General features: G+C 38.7%; 1 protein-coding gene across 1 annotated transcript; it reads left to right on the top strand.

The window, feature by feature from the left end:
- The first annotated feature begins 2,432 nt into the window (after positions 1–2,432).
- LOC138908125 (uncharacterized) lies at positions 2,433–4,125 on the top strand. Its single transcript, XM_070198766.1, has 4 exons — positions 2,433–2,492; positions 2,625–2,717; positions 3,395–3,719; positions 3,818–4,125. The coding sequence occupies exons 1-4, from the start codon at positions 2,433–2,435 to the stop codon at positions 4,123–4,125; spliced, it is 786 nt and encodes a 261-aa protein (XP_070054867.1).
- Positions 4,126–26,568: the final 22,443 nt, after the last annotated feature.

Here is a 26,568-nt window from a genome sequence, read left to right as displayed (position 1 = left end):
CCAATAGACCCTCGGCATCCTTCCCCTCCAAGAACTCCCCACCTTGCTCTTGGGGTGACTCGAACTTATAACCTCTTGGTTAGAAGTGGCAGTTGCTTACCATCAGAGCAACCCCTCTTGTCACAGTCCACTATTTGGCATGAATTGTTGATATTCATTTTGCTATGGAGGAAGTAATTTGTCAATTTATTACATGACACAATTTCTTAGCTAGCATTTCGCCATAAGTTCTCAAATTTATTTTAAAAAATTTAATTTGGGTGAAGTTTGATTTGAAGATGAAAATTTGTTTGGACATAATTTTTTAAAATATAATTCACTTTTTTTTAAAAAAGCATGAAGTATGATTTATACCCATAAGTTCCAAAAACTATCAAAAATACCCAACAATACTAAATAAACAAACTTGCTAATCTTGTATATGCAGAACCTTCATCGATGCCATTCAATATCATTATCACAGACCATAGTCCCGGACATAGATAAGTTTGGCACAAAATTATCATTTTTATAATGAACTACATAATACAATATATTAAAACCATAACCTGATATTTTAATATCAACTGCTAATAACACAATTACTAGCCACTATAATTCGTCAAATTGCAGTAATATTACAAGATCCATCAGTCAAAAAAAATAATAGTAATTAGCTGGTGGTTAGTTGAGTCATAATGATGGTGGATTTTTTTAATAAAATATAAAAATTTGTGGTAATCTTTGAAATTGTTAAAAAATCAAACAGTGATATTTTGGGCCAAAAACATATCTAGAGCTAGTTTTAGGAGTTGGAAATTTTATTTTCAAAATCTGCCAAAACATGGATAAAATCTATAAACAAACATATTTTGCCAAACATATTTTGGGAAAAACTTGACAAAATCTATGGCCAAACGGTGGCTAATAGTTTTCAGTCCGCTCTACCCTTATTTTCATTTCCTTTTTACTTTTTCGAGTAAAAAAAATTACATATATTGCTCCCTCTGTTTCAAATTAGATGACATATTTCGATTATCGAGAGTCAATTGGACTAAATATTTGAGCTAAATTGGATTAGTCAACTCAGTATTTTAAAATTAAAATTTTGATATTCAAAAACTATACAAAAAGTACTATAAGTTGCAATTTTTCTCATGTCAATAAAAAAAAATATTTTTTAAAATATTGTTCAAAGTTCATATAGATTGACTCTCGATAAGAAAAATATATCATCTAAATTAAAATAGAAAGAGTACTGTTTTAGTATTAATTACTCTAAATAACTATTTTCAGAATATGCATGTGTTATCTGGTAAGTGATTAAGATGTATTGTCTTGACACGATGTCTCCTTTTACTAGTTAATGTACACTTGTCTATACATGTGGTATCTGAAATTCATTTTGTATTTACAAGGAATATGCTTAAAATGAAAGATTAAAATAATGTAATATGAAATGTGACGAGTGGACAAACAAACATCTAATGTGTGTTCGTTTTGCTCTGCATCTCTCTTCGCTCATGCTCTCGGCACATGATAGTTAACGTGCGATGGCTGTGCTCATCCATGGCGAACGGTAGAGGACGGGGACAGGGACGAGGGCATGGTAGGCCCAAGAAGAACCCCATAACTATCTTTGGTAGCTTTGTGGGTGCTCTAATACAAGCTGATGGAAATGATAAGGATCAATTAGTAGGCACACCTTCTCACAAACAGTTAGTGCAGGAAATTGAAATTGCAATGGTGATGACGATTTGTGAAGCGGGATCCTCATTGACAAGCTCTAGTGTTAAAAAAAAAAAAGGCTATATCTGAACACTCCTCCAATTGAAACTGGAGTCAACAACCCTGAAGAGAACCAGATCCAACATGCAAGTAAGGGAACACTAATTACTGGCAATTACACAGTGAATCATGTGCATGTTGCTAATGGAACAGTGATTATGGAGACTACTAAGCTCGATGGGTCAGTAGCTGCGGATCCTAAACCTTGGACAAATCTCTTTCAGAGGAACATAGCAGTTGAGAATGGTATGTCGTTGTCTTACATACCTCCACAAATTATTGATGGCCAAATAATAGTGCAATTAGACAAAGCTAAAATTGATCTAGAGATGGAGAAATGGAGATGTGCAGTGATAGATTATATCATTGGGGAAGTGCCTGGTTACAACACTATGAAGAGGTATATTGGTATGAATTGGACAAATCTTGCTGAGCCTGAGTTATACCTACATGAGGAGGGCTATTATATCATTAAATTTCAGACTGAAGTAGACATGCATGAAGTCTATTGCTCTGGGTCATATACGGTCAACAATAGACCTATTATCTTAAAGCCTTGGACACCAGACATTGATTTCAATGAGGAGTTTCCTACTGAAATTTCCTTGTGGGTCTAATTCCCTAAGTTGCCTATGAACTGTTGGGGTGATGATTCTTTAAGTAGAATGGCTAGTGCAATTGGGACTCCTATCTATGCAGATGAGTGTACAGCAAAGAAAATTAGAGTGTCTTTTGCGCGGATGATAATATAAGTAAATATCACTAATGAGTTTCCTTTGCAGTTAGTAGTTATGGATCCCAATGGCAGGCAATTTAAACAACTAGTCAGATATGACTGAAAACCTGAGTATTGCCAGAAATGTCTAGTGGTGGGGCACATGTATGGCATAGAGAAACGACCAAACAACCAGCAAGTGAAGCAATTTGTAAGGAGAAGAGAACCTAAGAAGGTAACAATGGAGTGGAGATCCAAAGGCCCATTGAATGTAGGAGACAATCATGCCAATCAACCAGGGGACCAAGCTCAGCAACAGACATAGGGCATTCTTCCTCAACAGAGCAAAGAAGGTCCACAGGGCAGAGAAAATATGAAGATAACTGTTGGAGCTCATACACAAGAGAAGCAAGGCAATTTTCAAACTCCTATACAATAACACAAGGACAATTTGGAAGCAACAGTAGATAAGGGTAAAACTGCAGAAGCTATGCCTGAACTGAATATGGTACATTTTCCAACACTATCAGCTATATCAGTGAAAAATACCTTTGAGCCATTGCAAGGTAGAAGTTTGGTTGTAAACACCCTACCACCTGATAAGGGTAGGGGTCATATGACTTGCTAATGAAGTGTCTCTTCTGCAATATTAGAGGTATAAATAAAAGATACAAATAAAAAGAGTTAAAGAAGTATGTTAGTAGCCAGAAAATAAAGTTAGCTAGTATAGTTGAAACTAGAGTCAAAAAATATAATATAAGCAATGTGATGCTGAATGTAATCCCAGGGTGAAACTCTTTTACAAACTATCAACATGCACCAAATGGAAAATTGTGGCTCACATAGGATCCTCAATGGTATATTGTTACATTGTTGAGAACATAAGCTCAACTTATACATTGTCTAGTACAGGATAGGCTGCGTGTGGTGGACTGTGAAATTACAACCATTTATGGATATAATACTCTGGAACAAAGGAAACAACTATGGAAAACTGTAAAGGAGTTATCAGTAAGAATCACCAAACCTTGGTTGCTATGTGGTGATTTTAATGATGTATTGTATCCTAATGACAGACTTTTGGGTAATCCTATTAGCTATATAGAAATTCAGGAATTTGCTGATTGCGTGACTTTACTATCACTGAGTGAACTACCTTGGACAGAGGAGTATTATACATGGTCGAACAAACAACATGGTGCAGATAGAGTGTGTAGCAGGCTTGACAAAGCATTTGGTAATTTTGAATAAATGATGGAGTGGGATCATGTGACTACTGAATATAGGTTGCCATTTATTTCTGATCTTCTCCCATGACACTAACATTACACTCAGCTCCAAAGCATGGCAAAGTACCATTTAGATTCTTTAATGTCTGGGTTGAGCATGATAGTTTTATTTATATTATGAAAAGGATTTGGAGACAATCATATGCTACTTGCCAGATGAAGAATATTTGGATGATGTTGAAGGCTCAAAGACCACATTTCAGAACTTTGAATAGTGAACAATTCAGAACTATTAGCTTAAAGATTGAACAGGCTAGAGTGGAATTAGAAAATATACAGGAGAAGATCAATATAACATATAATGATACACTGCTTGAAGAAGAAAGGAGCATCTTACAGAATTTAGAAAAATAGTCTCATAGAGGAAAGTGTATTGAAACAGAAATCTAGAGCAAAATGGATTAGGCTTGGTGATTCAAACACCAAGTATTTTGCAGTTGTCATGAAAGAAAGAAGTCAGAAGAAGCAGCTAAATGAAATTGTGGCCCTCACATGTGATAAACTTACTCACCCTGACATCATAAAGCAGGAGATCATTGAGTTTTATAAGTCACTAATGGGATAAGCAGCCCATTCTCTTCCTGCTATAAACATGCTAGTTATGAGGAATGAACCAGTTCTGTCTGTCACAACAACAAACGGTTGCTCTATGTGCTGAGGTTACTGATCAAGAAATCTATACTGGATTATGTGATATTGATAGTGATAAAGTACCATGAATTGATGGATACAATGCCTACTTCTTTAAGAAGGCATGGGTGATCATTAAAGATGAAGTTACTCAAGCTGTTAAAGACTTCTTTATCATTGGAAAATTGAATAAAACTATTAACTGCCTACTCTCACATTGGTGACTAAGATACCTAGTCCTAATATAGTCAAAGATTATAAACCAATTTCCTGCTGCACCATGCTTTATAAACTCATATCTAAAGTGCTAGTAGCCAGGATACAACAAGTCATTGTCTCTGTCATATGCGAGGCACATGCTGGTTTTATTCCAGGCAGGAGAATAGCTGATAACATCATACTAGCACATGAGCTAGTAAAGGATATACAAGAAAATATATTTCTGACAGATGTATGATCAAGATTGATCTTCAAAAAGCCTATGATTCAGTCGAGTGGAATTTTTTTTTAGCAGGATCTGATAGAGCTGGGATTTCCTATGAGATTTGTTGCATGGATAATGGAGTGTATTACCACTGATAACTATACTATCATAGATTCCAGGTGCTCTTTATGTCAATACCATGATGAGAACATGGAACACTTGTTCGTCAACTGTCGATTTGCCAAGGAGTTGTGGCATAGAATCCTGCAATTGATGCAAAGGCAGGATGTTGCTAGGGATAATTGGGAATAACATATGCACTGGTTGTACAATGCGCTAAGGGTAAAACACAATGAGCACAAGTCTTTAGGATGGTGTATGCTGAGATAACTCACTCCATTTGGATAGAAAAGAACGTGTGGTTGTTTGAAAAGAGAAGCAGAGAAGCTGATAGTATTACACGTGAGTTAGCCTACATATGTAATTTACGAGCCACCACTGGAATTAGTAGTATAGTACAATATTTTATGTTCTGATATTGACAGTTAGTGTAGGCTTTAGATTTTGTAAGTTTGATAGCTGCTGAGTTATAAGCTGGCTATGAATATGTAAAGTTTACTGGTGATTAATACAAAAAATGGTAAGTAAAAAAAAAAAAAAAAAAACTAATGCACAAGGCAACTTAACTTTTGCACTTTTCTTGTAAGGAAACGTTTTTTTTTTTTTTGTGAGAGTTGTTTTACAGCAAACATCCCTGAAGCATACTCCAAATTTTACGTGCATCCTTAATGTATTTCACTTAACAAGAAATATCCTGAATGCTTCTAAATATGAATAGGTTAGGTACAAAGTTAACTCTCAGTTATAAAATTACCAAACCAAAAAAGGGGAATGATTTCATAGACAGGATTGTTTTTAAAACGCTCCCGTAGTCAAATATATTAAATAACAAACAATAATATATTAATAATACTAAAAGTTTAGAAAATCTGTAACATCATGGTTGTACGTTGAATATAGGCCACTCAAATTGCAATCACAAACCTTTGAAATTTGCTCCCTCAAAGCATCATAATCTTCAAAGGAGAGAATTTTTTGTTTACCCGTAAAATATACAATTGAATTTATATGTGATTTCTAGACAAGTGAACTAATTTGATCCTGAAATAATGCAATAATTGAATGAATACACAATACTTAGCCTTAGAATGTAGATGAAATAGCAAAGATGATGATTCCGTGAACACGGTTTCCGGGCACATCGATGGTGAGATCAAAAGGCAAGAAGTAAAATTATATAAAACTTTGTATAGAATAGAATGTAAGTTTAGCCACAAAATTCGTGTCCTTTACAATGATAGCTGAGCTCTCTATTTATAACTATCTCTAGGGAAGGAAGTCCTAAGATCAATCCTCCTTAAATGTCAATTATGAGGATCTTTGATGAATACGTTACGGTGAACATAAATGCCAAATTCTCTGTAACGGACCGTCGTTCTTAATGCTGTAGAATATTCAATATTAAATATTACCGGGCGCAGAGTATTTAATACACCTTTATGAACCTTATCCTTTCCGGTGACAAGCAGAATGGTTGTGTTCGGTCTTCGGCCATCCATGTCTTGGGTTCCACGAGTTTCCCCTTTAAGCGACCACATGTCATATCATATTTCACCCTATACAGATAGTCCTCCTGCTTTCCGGTGACATGATTTTATGTTATCGGGAAGTTGGTAGAAATACCTTTTTAGCGGGAATTACTATAATTCCCTCTGAAAGTCCCTGACAGTTAATTAGACGCATGTCTCTCCGTATTTAATGCCCCGAACACGCGTCATCTCACGATTCAGCACAGCTTTTACCGATTATCGAGGTACTCATGACCATGAATTTAGCCGCCAAAATTTTACTTATACGCCACATTCTTTTCCTTTTCGTTTCATAATTTCTCGAACTCTTGATTTGCTTTCCACTCTTCCTCTAGTTCTCTTCAAACACAAAAACCTTTTCCATCTTCTTTTTCAATGGCTTTTTCCTCTAAGCGTGCTGGTTCTATAAAGAACAAGAACAAAACCGAGGACTCTGTTCCTCCAACGGTGGGTTCCATCATCCCAAGAAGATTTAATACTTTTAAGGATTTTGAAGAGAAATTCCCTACTGCTAACCCTCGTACATGGCTGTTAGTAGGTACCCTTCTTCCATTTGTCTTTCCAGTATTCCTGCTGTGAAGGAGGACTGTCGCTACCATGAGTTGGATATTATTGCTCCTGATCTATCGGAGCGGTGACCCTTCCCAAGGAAGGTTTTACGTACTTTTTCACGTATCCATTTACTTTGGGTGTGTTCTCAATGTGCGGAGAGCTTGATTCCGTGATTACGGAGTTTTGCTACCATGTGTGTTTGGCATAGGTAAGTCCTTCAGTGTGGAGGACGGTCGCCTGCCTTCGACATTTGTGCCAAGAAATAGGAGAGGAACTAACCTAATCTCATATGATGAATCTCTATTCCCCTAAAATCTTTCGCGGGGGAATGATAAACCTTTGCAAGTGTGGTCACCATGCTTTACTGTCTAGCATGGATGATGACAACGACCGTGAGTGAATGGAACGGTTCGTTGAAGTTGCTATCAACGACATCATTCCGATAACGGCTTCATCCTTTCCGGTCGCTTGGAACTGTACTCGTAAGTTCTTCATATAATATTCCCTTTTGCTAGATATTCTTTTATGGTCGTATCATCTCTTCACCCTTCATATGTTTCAGCAACTCGATGGATCCCTACCGATGGTATCAGGTTTGGACCGGTGGGTTCAAAAGATTTTGGACATCACAACACCCGAAACTCGTTTATGGAAAGAACTGACCCTTAAATATGAGTGGAAGGCCAAAAATCATGGTAATTTTAATTTACCTTGCTTACATTATGAAAAACTTGGTTGAACCCTTCTGACTTGTTCATGAAATTAGGTCTACCTGCGGGCTCTGTTGCTGTCCCCGATGAGGACGTTTTAGCTGATCCTGCTGATGCAGCGAGGCTGCTTCAGGAAGCACTTACTCGAATAGATATCTCCGGGCCTGCTTCAGGCGCAAACTCTTCTTTACGGAGTCCTCGGCCGGAGGGTAAGCAACCAAACAGAAGGCGTTCCTCTGCGGCCGAGGAAAAGAATAAGAGGGCAAAGACTGATGCCCCTGAGTCATCTCTGGTGGCGATGATGATTGGTCCTCCTTCCGGGCCGGTCATAGACATCGTGATGATTGATGATAAAGAAGAAGTTATTGATGAGGGAGCTTCTTTATATAGAAGGCGACGATCCTCATCATCTCAACAGGATACTTGACCTGTTGAGATTGTTACACCAACTGAAGACGATGTCTCGACACTTTGGGGAGAATCTGATTTAGTAGAATATGCCAACTCCCATTTTCGGGCCCCAATTGCTGTAACTGGTGTTGCGGGGAAGAGTACCGGGCCCTTGATGTCTTTGGTTGGCGAGCACCCAACAGCCGGTACTACATTTGATACAGCTGCTTCTCATTCTTCAAATCCATTAGCCTCATCTCCACCTTCCCCGATACCAGCAACTACTTTATCACTTCCATCTTCATCCAATCTTCCACCAGCAGTTACTACATCAGCTCCATTGGCCACACCTGACCATGAATAAGGTGTTTCTCTTCCATAGTCCCTAGTTCATGGGAATTTAGGACAAAATTATGCTGCCCCTTCTGAAGATCCACAAAGGAAGAGGAACGTTACCCTTTCGGACTCTACCGGATGCAACTTACTATCCCGGCCGGTGAAGCTTGCTAACTATCTGAAGCCTTTGGCTTCATAAAAAGACTGGGAAAAGATTCAGGCATTCTCGGGAGAGTGCTTGTTGAACAATGCTATGCATAACGCCACAACGGTACGTTCTATTCTTCCTCTGTAATTTCTTCTACTTTTGAACGAATATATTCTAAGTTTTACTTCTTCTTGTTTAGTAAGCCAACTTTCTTGCTTCTGAGGGACTTTAAAGGTTGATTCGTGAGAAGGAAGAACTTACTTCTAAATAGGATCAGCTTTTAGCGGAACGGGAACAAACTGTTCTCTGCCTATCGGAACTGGAAACCAAAGCTACTGAGGTCGTTGTTTTGGAGGCTCGTTTGCAGCAAAGCGAGCAAGAAGTGGTAATCCTCAGCTAAGAAGTTGGGCCGCTGAGAGTTAGATTTGATGAAGCCAAGGCTAAATTGGATGAAGTCCAAGACGTCATTCTTGCTGCAGCCGAGTGTGAGGCTGCTGCTGCCAAAAAAGTAACCAACTTAGAAGCAGCCTTGAATTCCAAAATCGAAGAGCTTGCTGTTGTGGGGGTAAAACATGCCCAACTAGAAGAGAAGTACATGAAAACTATTGAGTATAACAGGCTCTTTAGTTTAACTGTTCGCGACCTTGACGTCAGCCTCACGTCTGCTAGGTCCACCCGGGAAAGCCTTTCTGTCGAGGTTTCCTAACTCAAAGAAGAACTTAAGCGTCGAGCGGCTTCCCTCGGTGTTGAAAGAACTTATGCCATGTACAACATGAGGAGAAAAACCTTGGAAGAGGCCAAAACTGGTATCATTGATGTTGATGCAAAAATTTCTAAGGCCGAAGAGCTTGAGTTGGCTGCAAAAAATGGACTCCCGACGCAATTTTATGCTCAGGTTATTCTGATTCCGGTTGAGAGTTTTTGGAAACTGAAGAGGTATCGGAAGGCGATGATGCCAACTGGGGAAAACGTTGAGCCATCGGTGGAACCACCTACTTTTTCCGGGGATGCGGATACTTTTCTTCCTCCTGGTTCCGAAGGTGCTGTAGTTTAGCTTTTTCTATCTTTTTCCATTTTGTACTTTTATCGTTTTGGCATGTTCTTGTAAATAAAAATATATTTTTTTACTTAAGTATTATTTGAGTCTTACTTTTGTTTGAATATACATGCAAGTCTTTAACTTTTGCACTTGCTCAAGCATTCTGCGCATGTTGTTCTATTCGTACTTTACTATGTGTAGTCTCGAATGCCTTTTATTTAAAGCATTTTGGTTCCAAGTATTATCCATTTTACGTGAGGGTCTCTATTAATATTTGTGCAAGTTTCCCTTTTACGTAAAGGTTTCTATGAATATTTGCTCAAGTTTCCCTTTTACGTGAGGATTTCTGTGAGTATTTGCACAAGTTTGCTTTTTGCGTCCTTTTCATATGCGGCTTCGGGTGTATTTTTTTTCGATGGCATTTTAGATTCCGGGCATTGATTCTTCCAGAACCAACCCTTTAACGTGAGGGTTTTTATAATAGGGGGCCCGCTTATATTTACGATACTCTTGAAGAGGACGTCTCCTATTCATTACGACACTAAGATTTAAAGTACTTGTTTAACTTTCAAATGACAAAGTTAGCTCATCGTTCAGACAAGAAACAAGATAAAAGCAAAAGGATTTCATTTTATTCCTTCTATTTCAAAAAATACATAAGCATCTTGCTATGCAGAAAAGAAATTGCCATTACTTGTGGCTATCTTGTACAACTTATTTCTACGGGGCTGGCTGCGTAGTCTCCGGTCCCGTTGATGCGTTTAGTTTCTGGATTTTCGGTCCCCGGTTGACATGGCATTCATTGTTGTCGTATCCTCATATCATTTCCCCCTAGTGTTCGAATGCGAAGAGTACGAATTGGAACACTGGAAGTCTTGTATCTTCGAAGATTCCACTAATGAATTGCTAGGTAATCCTTCACTCGGCAACATATATTACTTCCCCTTAGAAATCCATGCTATCGAGCGAAATAATACCTAATAGTCCTCTAGTGTCTTGCGCTCGTGAATGGTCGGGTAACCTCCGTTCGATAGCAAACTTAACTTCCAGTGGGAATTTGCTATCGAACCAAAGATTATTTAATCGTCCCCGAGTGGAAGCTTGTTTGTTTGCCTTGCTATCAAATGTCTTATTGTCATTGTCTTCGTAGTACGCCTTCTGTCGTTGCCTCATTAAAAACCTTGCCAGGAAAACTCAATTGGGACAAAAACTGAACGAAGGGAAAAAGAGTGCAGTACATACTTTCCGCTTGAATAATGTTCATCAGCAATAATATCTTTTGAGGTGTGCCACGTTCCAGTTGCTAGGCAACTTGTCTCCATTCTGGTTCTCCAACTCGTATGAACCTTTCCCAGTAATAGCTAAAATCCGGTGGGGACCTTCCCACGTTGGACCTAGCTTCCCCGCGTTGAGCTCCCGGGTATTTTGGGTTACTTTCCTCAGAACCAAGTCTCCTACTTTGAAACAACGGAAGTTGGCTCTTCGATTATAATATCGCTCCATTCTCTGCTTTTGAGCTACCATTCTTATATGCGCCAAGTCCCTGCGTTCCTCGAGCAGTTCCAAGTTGATTAGCATTGCTTCATCGTTCGATTCTCTATTTGTCTGAGAATATCTCAAAGTAGGTTCGCGCACTTTTATCGGGATTAGGGCTTCAACACCTTAAACAAGGGAAAAAGGAGTTTCTTCTGTGCTCGATTTGGTCGTTGTTCGGTGGGACCATAGAACTCCGGGCAATTCTTCGGGCCATTTGCCTTTTGCTGCTTCCAACCTTTTCTTGAGGTTTTGAATAATCACTCTGTTCATTGACTCCGCTTGACCATTTGTGCTCGGATGATAAGGAGAATATGTGATCCTCTTTATTTTTATGTCTTCGAGGAACTTTGTAACTTTTTCACCGATAAACTGTGGCCCATTGTCGCATGCTATCTCTTTTGGTATTTTGAACCTACAAATTATATTTTCTCACAGGAAATCGACCACTTCGCATTCTCTGATCCTCTGATAAGAACCTGCTTCCACCCATTTAGAAAAATAATCAGTCAAAATTAAAAGAAACCTTACCTTTCTAGGAACCGGTGGCAGCGGTCCGACAATGTCCATCCCCCATTTCATGAACGGCCATGGGGACAGAACTGAATGTAAGGGTTCTACCTGTTGATGTACTAATGATGCGTAGCATCGGCACTTATCATATTTTCGTACGAAATCTTTGGCGTCTTGTTCCATGCAAGGCCAATAATATCCTGCTTGTACCAATTTCAGCATCGAAGACTCTACACTTGAGTAATTGCCGCATATCCCTTCGTGGATTTCTCTCATGACATAGTCAGCTTCTAACACTCCTAAACAGCAGACCAGTGGGCCTAGGAAAGATTTTCTATACAATTGGCCTTTCCTGAAGCTACAATGTGCAGCTTTGGCGCGTAACGCCCGTGATGCTTTTGGATCATCGGGAAACTTTCCGTGACCGAGGTAGTTGATTATTTCATTTCTCCAGTCCCAGACCATACTAGCCGAATTCACCTTATAGTAACCATCTGTATCCATGATTGAGCTCATCAGTTTTACCACCGTTCTGGATTCCGATCCCTTTATTTTCATCGATGAACCTATGTTTGCTAATGCATCTCCTTCTGTGTTATCCTCCCTCGGGATTTGAGTAATTGCCCATTCCCGGAATTGTGCCAAAAGAGCCTGGACCTTTACCACGTATTATTGCATACGTTCTTCTTTGGTATTAAAGATCATGTATACCTGATTTACCACTTACTGTGAGTCATATTTGATTTTGATAACCTCAGAATCAAGTCCCGGGGCCAATTCGAGCCCTACAATCACAACCTTCCGGCCGCCCAACGACCTATAACGCGATCGTCTTTCTCTGAGGAAGAGTCGAAATAGAATCAACGATTGATCAAAAGAAGAATCTACTTCAACCGATATGCAGATTCTTATCCAAGACTTGTATCATTTGATGCTTCGATCCACCCCCTCGGTGAAAAACCGTAATACGCCCTGAGGAATTCCTACCAGCAGACTTCCCTGAGATTCTTTCTTAACATCAAGCCTATTGGGACTAGATAGAAATGATAAGATAACTCCAACAATTTCTCTTCCATCAGAACCCCAAATCGGCAACGAATATGTCCTTTAGACTTTGCTAGAAATGGCCGAACACTAAAAAATATGTGGAAAACCAGCTTAAGCTGGTTGTACTTGTTCTGATGGCCTGCCTTAAAGTTTTCCCCGAAGGAGTGATTAAGACTATTCCGATCCTAGACCATTTTAAGGTCCAAACCCCCGATGTCGATTCCGACACCACCACTACCTCCTTGGTCGCCAAAGGTAGTAGTCCCGGACAAAAATCGGCCACGAAATCAGCCAGGACTTGTGACTTAATTGTAGTCCTTGGTTTATATTCTATGTCAAATTCACTCATTTCGACGGCCCATTTGGCCAATCTACCTGAGATCTCGGGTTTGTGGAGGATATTCCGCAAAGGGAAAGTTGTCACCACAGCTATCGGGTGGCATTAGAAGTAGGGCCTTGCCTTCCGAGCGGCGACTACGAGAGCTAAGGCAAGCTTTTCCAAATGTGGGTAGCTATTTTCTTCTCCCGTTAAAATTTTGCTAATGTAATAAATGGAAAATTGCGTACCTTCATCCTCCCGGACTAAAATCGCACTTACCGCAAATTCTGAAACCGCGAGGTAGACTAGCAATGTTTCACCTTCTTTTGGTTTCGAGATAAATAGAGGGCTTGATAAGTATTTCTTCAGGTCCCTCAAAGCCTGCTGGCACTCCGGTGTCCATTCGAAATTACTCTTTTTTTTAAGCAATGTGAAGAAGCGATGACATTTTTCCGACGACCGGGAAATGAACCTGCTCAAAGATGTTAACCTTCCTATGAGTCTTTGGACTTCCTTTACATTTGACAATTGATCCGGGATATCGTCTATGACCTTGATTTTGTTGGGGTTTACCTCAATTCCCCTTTGTGAGATCAGAAACCCCAGGAACTCACCATAACTAACCCCGAAAGCGTACTTCGCGGGGTTAAGTTTCATGTTATGCCTCCTCAGGATGTCGAATGTTTCTTGTAAATGCTTAAGGTGGTCACCTGCATTTAAAGACTTAACGAGCATATCATCTATATAAACTTCCATGGTCTTTCTTATTTTGTTTTTCAAACATCTTATTTACGAGTCGTTGATAAGTGGCTCCTGCGTTTTTTTTAACCCGAAGGGCATTACATTGTAACAATATGTATCGAAATTCGTTATAAATGAAGTTTTTTCCTGATCTTCCGGGTTTATCTTAATCTAGTTATACCCGGAATAAGTATCAAAGAAACTCATAAACTCATGCCCGATCGTGGTATCAATCATTTGATCGATATTTGGCAGTAGGAACGAGTCTTTCGGGCACGCCTTGTTAAGATCTTTATAGTTTACGCACATGCAAAATTTATTGTTCTTCTTAGGAACTGCTACTACATTAGCTAGCCAGTCTGGATATCTTACCTCTCTGACCGAACCAATTTTAAGCAAGCAGGTTACCTCTTCTTTGACTAATTTATTCCTGGCCTCGGCAATAGGGCATTTCTTCTGTCGTACCGGTGGTATGTTGGGATCCAAACTCAGCTTGTGTACGGTTATTTCAATCGGGATACATGTCATATCCTCATGCGACCATGAAAAACAATCATCTTTAAGTTTAAGGAATTCAATAAAACCAGACCTGAGCTCAGGGTGCAGTCCCGTCCCCAAATGAAATTTTCTTTTTAGGAATTCTTCGAACAATGCCACTTGCTCCAGTTCCTCCGCCGTGGACTTCGTTGCGTCCATCTATTCTGGAACTTGGAAATATCTCGGCACCTGATATTTTTCTGACGACTCTGCTCCTGGGCTAACTCCTTCTAACTCGGGAAAAGGCGTTGGTTCTTATAATTGCTATTCCGTGCGCTTCTTCCCTTTGCTACTGAAAACTGAGATTACATTCATCTCCCTTGCTGCCGGCTGATCACCTCTTATTTGCTTGATTCTTTCGTGCTTTGGTAACTTTAGCAATTGGTTATATGTTGAAGGTATAATTTTTATCTCGTGTAACCATGGCCTACCCAGGATGATGTTGTATCCCATATCACCATCTACTACTTCGAAGAGAGTAGTTTTCATTACCCCTTCAGCATTCGTGAGCAGCAAGATCTCTACCTGGGTCGTCACGCTCGCAAGGTTGAATCTAGCGAGGAGCTTTGTTGCAGGAATAATGCTTCTGGTGAGTTTAGCTTGTTCCAATACTCTCCATTGTATGATATTAACCGAACTTCCTATATCCACTAGAACACATTTAATCTTAAAATCTAACACATTTAAAAAAATACCAGTGCGTCATTGTGTGGTAACAACAATCCGTCTTCGTCCTCCTCCGTAAAAGTGATATCATCTTCCCGGAGTCTTTTACTATGAGTTATCGATTCTTTTGTCTTCTTTGCTGCCAAAAAGGTGACCCCGTTAATCTCATTCTCCCCGAAGATCATATTGATCATTTGGCGTGGGGGTTCTTCTCCTACTTTCAGAAGTTCTGCGTTGTCTCTATTACGACTATAATTATTCTTAGCTCGGTCACTCGAGAATTATCTGAGGTGACCATTCTTCAATAATGTTGCCACCTCCACTCGGAGGTGTCGGCAGTCCCATGTCCGGTGATCGTTCGTCCCAAGGTACTCGCACCATAAGTTAGGATCTATCTGGATGGAATTAGATCTCATAGGTCTCGGGAATCGTGCATCTTTAATATTTCTCATGGCTGACACCAACTCCACTATACTGAAGTTGAAGTTATATTCCGATAACTTGGGGTAAGAAGGATCCCGAGACCCCGACGTCTCCTTATCCTGGAGTGATCTATTGTTTCAACCACGATCGGTTCCTCTATCAGAGATGAACTTATTCTCTTCCCGGAAGTTTCTGCCACGGGATTCGGTCAGCTCGTAAGGCAAAAACAGGCCCTTCGAAGTCCGTCTATCTGCGTCGTAGTCATCCTTTGTTTTTTCTCTACTTTTCTCCCATCCTTTGGTCGATGATGTAGAATCGACCTAGTCATCTTCGATCCTTATCTTTGACTCGTACCGGTTGTGTACATCCACCAAAGTTGTTGCTTGAAACTCAAGCATGCTCTCCTTCAGCTTCCGGGAAGTGTCTGAACTTCTTGGTGAATACTTCGACTGCCCATTCATCCGAGACGGACGGGAGAAACATTCTTTCTTTTTGGAATTGAGTAACAAACTCTCGTAATAATTCAGATTCTCCCTGTGCGATCCTGAATATGTCGGCCTTCCAGGCTTGCACTTTTATGGCCCCGGTATGAGCCTTAATAAAAGAATCTGCGAGCATCTCGAAGGAATCTATGGAATGTAATAACGGATATCATGTTAGAGCTCCCATCGTGAGAGTTTTTCCAAATTTCTTTAGCAACACAAATTTAATTTCGTGAGGAGCTAAATTATTTCCTTTCACCGGCGTTGTGTAGGTAATAGTATGCTCCCGTGGGTCTGAAGTTCCATCATACTTTGGAATTTCAGGCATTTTGAACCGCTTCGGGATTAGTTCTAGTGCCGCACTCGGCTTGTACGGTAATTGAATATACTTCTTTCAGTTCGGGTCTTTCAATACTGGTGGTGTGCCTGGGATTTGATCCATGCGGGCGTTTACTTCCTTCATGAACCGTAAAAGTTCATCCTTGAATGAATCGTTCTCGTTGTTGAGACCGGATTTGCTCCCCCCAGCCCCGTTAGAGCCAACTTCACCCTTGGGAGTGTTGTTGTCGACTCTCTGCGTTGTTTGGTATGCGGGAACAACGGGAGGAATTGGATCTCATCTGTTTGCATTATTCAAAGCACCTGATAAAGCCTACTTCAGTTCCGTCATAACCTGATCCTGCCACGTGAGATGGCCTAGAATGATTGCATGTTGCTCATGCAGGCCCCTCACCATATCCGCTACATGCTCCTCGTCAGCATCATCGGGAGTTGCCTCCCGAACCTGTCGAGGGTACCGCCTGTCATGCACCGACATGGCGTCATTCCCCTCACTACGGGTGTCCCTGATTGAATCCTCGAAATGAGGCTGATCCTCTCGAATTTTAGGGTTGCGTGTGTCGTTAACAATGTTATCTGCCATTTTTCATGATTTTCTTCTAATACAAAGTAATCAAAACACATGAGTAAAATAAGGTAAGGATTAATTTAATTGCACGGATATCTAGGCCTCACTGTGGGCGCCAAACTGTTTACCCGTAAAATGGTACGGTTGAATTTATATGTGGTTTCTAGACAAGTGGACTAATTTGACCTTGAAATAATGCAATAATTGAAGAAATACACAATACTTAGCCTTAGAATGTAGATGAAATAGCAAAGATGATGATTCCATGAACACGATTTTCGGGTACAGCGATGGTGAGATCAAAAAGCAAGAAGTAAAATTATATAAAGTTTTGTATAGAATAGAATGTAAGTTTAGCCAGAAAATTTGTGTCCTTTACAATGATAACTGAGCTCTCTATTTATAGCTATTTCTAGGGAAGGAAGTTCTAGGATCATGTCCTCCTTAAATATCAATTATGAGGATCATTGATGAATACGTAACGGTGAACATAAATGCCAAATTCTTTGTAACGGACCGTCGCTCTTAATGCTACAGAATATTTTCTATTAAATGTTACCGGGCGCAGAACATTTAAGCACATTATCTTTTCCGGTGACAAGCAGAATGGCTGCGTTCGATTTTTGACCATCCCTGTCTTAGGTTCCACTTGTCCTCCATTTAGGCGATCACGTGTCATATCATATTTCAACCTATACACTTCTCTTCTTGTACTGTTTTGTTCAAGAGATGCAAAGTATTATTTTTCTCCAGCTTGGGGAAGAAGACGTTTCCTGTTTCCCTGAAATGGGTCTTGTTAGTTTTCCAACTGAAAGTTAACTTTGGACTTATCTATTCACTTTTAGATACTGTATACGGTCAAAATAGATTTCGGCCTTCTTATGTTCGATCGAGTTCGAGTGTTAAGAAGTCGGAATGAGATTTTGGGAGTGAGCTTTGAGGTCGGTACTAACGAACCTCGAGCCCGAAGGTCGCTCGAGGAGGCGGCTCGATAATCTTATCGAGCCCGTGACCGAATCGATCCGCTAGGCACTGCTTTGAGGTCGGAAATGCGCGACGCCCATCTCGAAGGTCGAACTCGATCTAAGACCGAAGGGCCCGACCCGGTAACGAGTTCGAGCTAGTATCGAGCTCACAGACAAGAGCCGTTGCAACCACACCAAGAGAGAGAATCTTGGCGGGAATCAAGGAAGAGACAAGTCATCATGGGTCTTCCACTACATGTTTTACTTTATTATATTTTGGTAATGACCCTCTTCTATAAAAGGGGAATCCTTGTAAGCTAGAAGGGGGGAGAGAAAAAGATCACTTCTTATATTGATAGTTATCCCTTTGTGCTTGTTTTACTTATTCATTCTTTTTGCTTATTATTTTCGTTCTTACAGTCAACAATACACATATTTTCATTTCTCTACGCGATTTATATAAAATTGTATCGCATATCCTTAGAACCATCCACAAATCTAACGTTATCCGATTTTTCCGGTAAACAGTTTGGCGCCCACCGTGGGGCTAAGGGTAACAGTGATCGTTTGATATAAACCTAAAGTACACGCCAGTTTGCAACTTCAAATTAGCAATGGCTTCACCTATCGACCACGAAGCCGGCCTTCAAGATGAAACCAACAACTTGGCAACGGGGCCGGAAGGCCACTCGATGAAGGCGCTGAGGCTCGAATCGAAGCACCCGAAATTCAAGCTGAAGTATCATTGGATGTCAATTCACAAATAGCTCTAAAGGCGAATAAGTGTTCCGATTCGGAAAGAAGCATTCAGGGCGGTACTCGATCCGTAGCTCGAAACACCCATAATGTGGAGGAGATCGGAGTCAGCTTACGGATGATCTTTGAGATGCTACAAGCCCAGCAAATAGCGATAGCTCAGTTGCAGAGCCAAACTCAAATTGCTTCGTAAAAGCTCATACCGGAGCCATAAAGGTCGAAACCAAAAAGTCGGACCTATTCAAGGTAATGCAAAAGGATAACGAGATGCTAAGGGAGTTCGTAGCTCGTTTTCAAATGGAACGAATGGATCTGCCACCAGTCACAGACGATTGGGTTGTTCAAGCTTTCACTCAAGGTCTAAATGAGCGGAGCTCGAGGGCTTCGCGGCGGCTGAAGCAAAATCTGATCGAGTACCCAGCTATTACTTGGACCGATGTGCACAATCGATATCAATCCAAAATAAGAGTCAAAGATGACCAGTTGACTTCTAGGACCATTACGAAAAAGCAAAAGTCGACCAGAGATCGATACCAGCCATATAGTAGAAACGATACTACTGCTGAGTATCCGAGGCCTCTTTAAAATCAACCTCGTACATAGGGGGGCTTTATCATTGAACGCATCTGTGATGATTATCAAGTTCGGTGCAAAGGAAGTTACTTCGTTATTTCATGACAAACAGTGTCTCAACGGGAAACGTTGTAAGGGCCAAACGGTCAAAACGAACCATGCTTATATAGTTGGCCCCAGCCCTGACGCAAAACATGAACCCATGTGTAATGACCTGCAAAGAAAGCTCTCTTCTTTACAGATATTCTATGTTCAAGATTTATTATGCAAACAGGATCGAGTCCGAATCATTCACTCGATTGCCAAGCCTACGGGCTACCTTTATTTCGAGTTCGAGCAATCACTCGCTCAACCATTAAGCCTACGGGCTACTTTGACTATTATGCCTACGGGCTACATTGCATCGAGTTCGAATCATTCGCTCGATTGCCAAGCCTACGGGCTACCTTTATTTCGAGTTCGAGCAATCACTCACTCGACCATTAAGCCTACGGGCTACCTTTATTTTGAGTTCGAGAAATCACTCACTCGACCATTAAGCCTACGGGCTACATTGCATCGAGTTCGAATCATTCACTCGATTGCCAAGCCTACAGGCTACCTTTATTTCGAGTTCAAGCAATCACTCACCCAACCATTAAGCCTACGGGCTACCTTTATTTCGAGTTCGAGCAATCACTCACTCGACCATTAAGCCTACGTGCTACTTTGACTATTACGCCTACGGGCTACATTGCATCGAGTTCGAATCATTCACTCGATTGCCAAGCCTACAAGCTACCTTTATTTTTAATTCGAGCAATCACTCACTCGACCATTAAGCCTACGGGCTACTTTGACTATTATGCCTACGGGCTACATTGTATCGAGTTCGAATCATTCGCTCGACTGCCAAGCCTACAGGCTACCTTTATTTCGAGTTCGAGCAATCACTCGCTCGACCATTAAGCCTATGAGCTACTTTGACTATTATGCCTACGGGCTACATTGCATCGAGTTCGAATCATTCGCTCGACTGCCAAGCCTACGAGCTACCTTTATTTCGAGTTCGAGCAATCACTCGCTCGACCATTAAGCCTACGGGCTACTTTGACTATTATGCCTACGGGCTACATTGCATCAAGTTCGAATCATTCGCTCGACTACCAAGCCTACGGGCTACCTTTATTTCGAGTTCGAGCAATCACTTGCTCGACCATTAAGCCTACAGGCTACTTTGACTATTACTCCTGCGGGCTACATTGCATCGAGTTCGAATCATTCGCCCGACTGCCAAGCCTACGGGCTACCTTTATTTTGAGTTCGAGCAATCACTCGCTCGACCATTAAGCCTGCGGGCTACCTCGACTATTACGCCTACGGGATGCATTAGTTCAAGCAAAACTACTCATTTCTTCGAATTAAAACAAACACTTGACTATTTAAGCTGAAGGACGCTCGAACCAGATAAAACAAAGGGGACTACCCACGAGGCCCGAAGGCAACAGAGATTTAAATTCAAACTGTTTATTTAGTTTGAAAGGCCATTTCTCTTCAAAAAAAAAAAAAGAAGAAAGATTTGTATTTACAAAAAATTTGCACAGAAGCGGCGAAAACGCCATCAGAAGTTATCCGATTCAAAGCATGTTGGGTCTCGTTGAAAAGACAGGAAGCCGCTCCGCATTCATCACTGATTGATCTTCTCCGGTCACCAAGGACCGAAGGTAACTGGCAATTCCCACCGGGGAAGAGAAAATTCGGGTATCCTCAATGAAGTCGGGGACTATAAAGACGCATAAGATGATCGAGCATTACATACGTCATGGTCGGGATCGATAAAAACATTAGTGTATATCTGATCGAGCTGCTGGGAAATCATATCGTTTCTCGCTACATCCTTTTCCGAGAAACGAGGGGACTATCTATATACGGTCGAAATAGATTTCGGCCTTCCTACGTTCGATCGAGTTCGAGTGTTAAGAAGTCGGAATGAGATTTTGGGAGTGAGCTTTGAGGTCGGTACTAACGAACCTCGAGCCCGAATTTCGCTCGAGGAGGCGGCTCGATAATCTTATCGAGCTCGTGACCGAATCGATCCGCTAGGCACTGCTTCGAGGTCGAAAATACGCGATGCCCATCTCAAAGGTCGAACTCGATCCAAGACCGAAGGGCCCGACCCAGCGAGCTAGTATCGAGCTCACAGACAAGAGCCGTTGCAACCATACCAAGAGAGAGAATCTTGGCGGGAATCAAGGAAGAGACAAGTCATCATGGGTCTTCCACTACATGTTTTACTTTATTGTATTTTGGTAATGACACTCTTCTATAAAAGGGGAATCCTTGTAAGCTAGAAAGGGGGAGAGAAAAAGATCACTTCTTATATTGATAGTTATCCCTTTGTGCTTGTTTTACTTATTCATTCTTTTTGCTTATTATTTTTGTTCTTAAAGTCAACAATACACATATTTCCATTTCTCTACGCGATTTATATAAAATTGTATCGCATATTCTTAGAACCATCCACAAATATAATGTTATCTGATTTTTTGGTAAACAGATACATTAAGTGAAATACATTAAGGATGCACCTAAGCTTTGGCGTATACTTCTGTGCTGTTAAAAACTCGGTGATTGGAATCAAGGGAAGTAAAATTGCATATTAAAGGGAAGTAAAATGCTTAAGGTGTTATGCCTATTCATGTACTCTCCCTTAACCTTAAGTAGTACTACCAGTAATAAAATATTCAAGTACAATCAACTGATCAAGTTTGTTCGCTTTGTAGAAAAACTAGTACTATAAACTGTGAATGATGAGAACCATTTTTTTTATATTTGAAAATGACTACTTCAAACAAGATTTCTGTTGAATGGAACAAACGTCGATCCACAATTCGACTCAGGGGCGGAGCTACAGTAGTTGGTGCGGGTTCAGACGAACCCAGTGATTTTTTCCGAAATCCTGTATTTGTATTGAAATATTTACTAAATCTATATAAATATATACTGTCAAACCTAGTAACAAAAGGGATGAGGTTCAACGGTAAGGGTTGTGGGTTTGTTGGGAAAGATGGGGGTTCGATTTCCCCTAAAAATAATTTTTTATTTTAAAATTTAGAACTCACACACTTAAATCCCTAATTCCGCCTCTGATTCGACTATATATGAAATATTATAGTTTATCAATCCTGTCACTATCTTCGTTTACCAAAAACCAATCCCTCCTACATAGTCATTAAGAGATCGGAGCTCGACGTTTATCCAACTCCATCAATGAATACTGATATGTATAGAATGTAGTCTAAATGAACGCTAAAACAAAATCAAGTAGAAGAATGTAAATTGCAACACTTAAGAGTCCTTTTGGCCTCACCTTTACGGATAAGCAGTGTCCTGTTCAGACTTGGCTTTAGCTTTCTTTAGCCAAGTGGTCTAAAACCTTTTAGCACACCAGGAGAAATGAATACAAACAAATTAAACTAGTTCAACCACTCACGTCTTCATGGGAATTGACATCTCGTGATTTTGCCATGTCCATCTTGGACTTGGTATTGGGAGTTTTTGCATAAGACCACGGCTTAATTTTATTGAAAATAGTTTTTTTTTATTAAATTCACTACATTATACGTTTCCTAATGAAAATATAACTCAACTTTATTTAAGTACCATGAAAGTTATTAAATTATTTTTGTAATTCAAAAATCACTCAACTTTATTTATATAAGGCAAAACGTCACGAGGAGGACAAAATTTTTCGTGGATATATAAGCCATTTCGTCAACACTCGTAACAAAGGGGCAAAGTGTAAAATTCAGGTGAGTCTAATGCTTTTAAATTTGTAAGGATTTTTATAAAGAAGTAAAAAGATGTGAGAAGAAAAAAGGGAAAACAAAGGTGAAACATCTTTTCCACAAAAGAAAACAAAAATATGTAGAGACAAAGAAAAAAGAGAGATAGAAGGAAACGAAACACTTGTGATAGCCGTACACCTGACTAGCTTAACAAGCAAGGTGTTTATAAATATTCAAAAAATAACCAAATCAAAAATAATCAAACCATTAAAATAATTGATACTCTTTTGATTTTGTTTTGGTTTTGAATTTTAAAAATCAGACAAATTTGATTTGGTTCCGGCTTTAATGAAAAAATAGCCGAAAAAATCGAACCGAACCAAACTCACTATAGAGGTAGCTATTTAAAAATTATTATTACACCTATATATATATATATGTACATTTTCAGATAAAATTTCTAAAAAATTATGGTACATGTTAGTCGATTGCACTTTTAGTCTAGTTTTTTGCTATTATAATAATATAGTTCTTTGCTTTTACATTCTAGTTGTAGTTTTCTTTTGCTAAGTACGGGATTTTTTTTTCATGTTAAAAATAATCTATTTTTAATTGAGTCCTTAAATTATTCATCACTATTTGATTCAATTATCCTCAATATATTACGATAAATGATAGATTTTTCAAAGAGCAATTGGTATGATAGTGTTAGGTTGAAAATGTAGTCGTCGAATATGTGCTTGGTAGTGTATGTTTCGTCTTTAAGGAAAAAAAACGATAAAAAAAAAACTGAAAAACCAATAAAAACTGACATAAACCAAATCGATAAAAACACGATTTAATTGATTTGGTTTGATTCCAATATTTAAAAATTAATTTAATTAATTTAATTTTTCTTTTAAGAAAAAACCGATCCAAACCATAAACACCTGTATTAACAACGAAGCAGAACCGGTAAGAGGATAACTTAAACAGCGGATGGTGCGTTTTGAACCCAAACGCAACCCCTCCCCCCAAAACCCCAAAGGCTTTTATTCGCACGACAAATTTCGATTATTGTTAAAATCGTTTTGGATGTTGGTAATTTGTATTCAAACACATATTTAGTGATTTTCTGTAAAAATAAAAAAAATAAAAAATAAAAACTCAAAACTCCATTATTAGACCTTATAAAGTGTTGAAGAAGCCAAAGTTGATCTTTTAATTTAATATTTTTTGACCAAATTGGTGATTGAGGATTGTTTGTGCTGGTATTTGGAAGCTTTATTTCAAATTTGAGATCATTTAGAGCAAATTTGAGGTGATTTAATCAAAATTAAAGATGCAAATTCGAAGAACACTTTGTTTAAAAAAACACAAAAAGGTTATGTCAATTGGATAAATTTCAATAATTAACTTAACAGATAGGTAGAATGAATATATCATAAGCTCTATTTCGTGAGCCCTCGTAACAAAGGGCCTTGAGTGTTTAAAGTGTAAAATTTAGAGTATAATGCTTTTAAAATTTTAAGTATTTTTAAAAAGAAGTTAAAATATGTCATAGAGAAGAAAAAACGGGGAAAAAGAAATGGTGAAACAAGTTACCCGAAAAGAAAACAAAATAGAGAAACGAAAAAAAAAAAAAAGCAAAAAGAAGAAGTAGGAGGAGGAAGAAGAAATGCAGTTGCGGGTTTATATGGAATAGTGTGAGTGCTTCCTTTGACCAAATTTAGTAGATTTACATAAGCAATTATCAAAAAATTTAGATAAGTATTAAGTGGACACTCACAACTAAACTCATTTTCTTTCTTCTTTTGAATTTTTTTTTCCGCAGGCACTCATGACTTTAAAATCTTGAATTCGCCACTTAAGAAATGAACACATTTGTGCTAGCTAGCTAGCCATACACCTGACCAGCTTAACAACGAAGCAGAACCCGTAAAGTGAACTTACAACTTATTTGGATGGTTGTTATGTATCGTTTCGTAATGTATTGTATTGTATTGTATCATTTTGATGTATACAATATTTGGATAAATTGTATTGTTTGCCGTCGTTTCATGATATCATGCACTAACATAAGAAGAATAAACTTATAATACTATAAAGAAAAAGTAAGGTACGAAATAGAATTATCATATAAAAAGGTAGGTTAAAAGATTAAAAAAAATTATTTAATTATAAGAAAGGGCAAGATGAGAGGAAAAAAAGAGGTAACGACGCGACCCCATCAAATTGGTCGTTCCATAAAGTGACAATTATCATCGTTGTGTAACTACGAATTTAATAATATGATACAATAAAATTTAAGTAACAATCAAAACAAATATTATATTAAAAGTACTAATAGGATACAATACAAACATGTAACACTCATCCAAACAAGTTGTGAAACAATGCACCAATGGGGACGGGACTTCCGAACCTCGCTCCTTCCCCCGTTGCTGCTTTGGACGACCAAAGCAAGAAAGTGCGAAAACCCTATACCATTACAAAGTCTCGAGAGAATGAGATAGAGTGGCCCCAAGCACTATAAGTTCCTCGAAGTTTTCATATATGATAGAAAATAGGAGTTTACCCAACAATATAGAGGACCAGATTTTTTATAGAGGACCAGGTTCTCTATCTATTTTACGGTAAATATATAGAAAGTAAAGAACACACAATATTTATGTGAAAAACTTCATGCTCACGGGATTAAAAATCATGATCTATCCTAGTAGTATTTCAACTTCACTAACTGAGCAAACTTCAGATTACAACCTATTGCACTCTAGGAATTAAACCATGAATCCCTCACCTCTTACAATAACTCTATTGTAAGTTCTTTGTAATAATACTATTACAAAGCTACACTCCTAATTAACTCTAGTCAAACAACCAGAGCAATAATGGTTAAATGTAGGGGTGTATATGGATCAGGTTGGTTCATTTTTTATCAAAACCAAACCAAACCAAACCAACGATATTAGTTTGGATTAGTTTGATTTTGTCGGATTTTTCGAATTTTCGGGTTTTGTTGTTATATGAATATTATTTCAATCTTACTTTGTTAAATATTTGATAATTAAATATATGTTTAATAAAAATTGAAAAAAATGACAAACATATGATCTATTAACATATTCTTATGGGAGAATTTTCTTTGTTGCATATGATAGTTATTTTTTTAGTCGCCTGACAATAATAATTCATTGATGTACACTTTCAAGGTTAACTAAATTTAATAATTAAACATAAAAATCATATGATACCTATATAATGATATATTCTATTTAATTTTAAATTATTGAAATATCACTTTAAATTAAAAAAAGATATAAGAATTTAATAGATTTAGACATATGAATATGGAAGAACAAAAAGATTGACGCATCTCACTAACACTTGATAAGAAAGTGATCGTACAACTAATTATTTAAAGTTAATAAAAGTAGTGCACTTCATATCTAACTAAATATTACATCATCGCAAATATTTCTAGATATTTTTAAAATAAAGTTTTATGAAAAGTCTTAAAAGTATATATAAAGATTATATATTTATATATCAGTTTGGTTCGAATTTTTTTACTCAATACCAAACCTAATCGGATTTTTTAATCGGCTTGGTTTGACTTACGGTTTGATGTGATTTTTCGGTTCGGTTTGTACACCCCTAGTTAAATGATGTCCAACTAAATACTTCTAAAAAGCCGTGTAGGAATACAAG

The sequence above is a fragment of the Nicotiana tomentosiformis genome, chromosome 3 (genome assembly GCF_000390325.3).
Source record: "Nicotiana tomentosiformis chromosome 3, ASM39032v3, whole genome shotgun sequence".
Lineage (NCBI taxonomy): Eukaryota > Viridiplantae > Streptophyta > Magnoliopsida > Solanales > Solanaceae > Nicotiana > Nicotiana tomentosiformis.
The sequence above is the reverse complement of the archived record's forward strand: the minus strand, read 5'-3'. Positions and strand labels throughout refer to the sequence as shown.

Coding starts and splice junctions, on each gene's coding strand:
- LOC138908125 (XM_070198766.1), top strand. CDS start 2,433: ATGGCTAGTGCAATTGGGACTCCTATCTATGCAGATGAGTGTACAGCA. Junction 2,493..2,624: donor GTACAGCAAAGAAAATTAGA/GTGTCTTTTGCG, acceptor GAGTATTGCCAG/AAATGTCTAGTGGTGGGGCA. Junction 2,718..3,394: donor GGAGAAGAGAACCTAAGAAG/GTAACAATGGAG, acceptor TGTCTAGTACAG/GATAGGCTGCGTGTGGTGGA.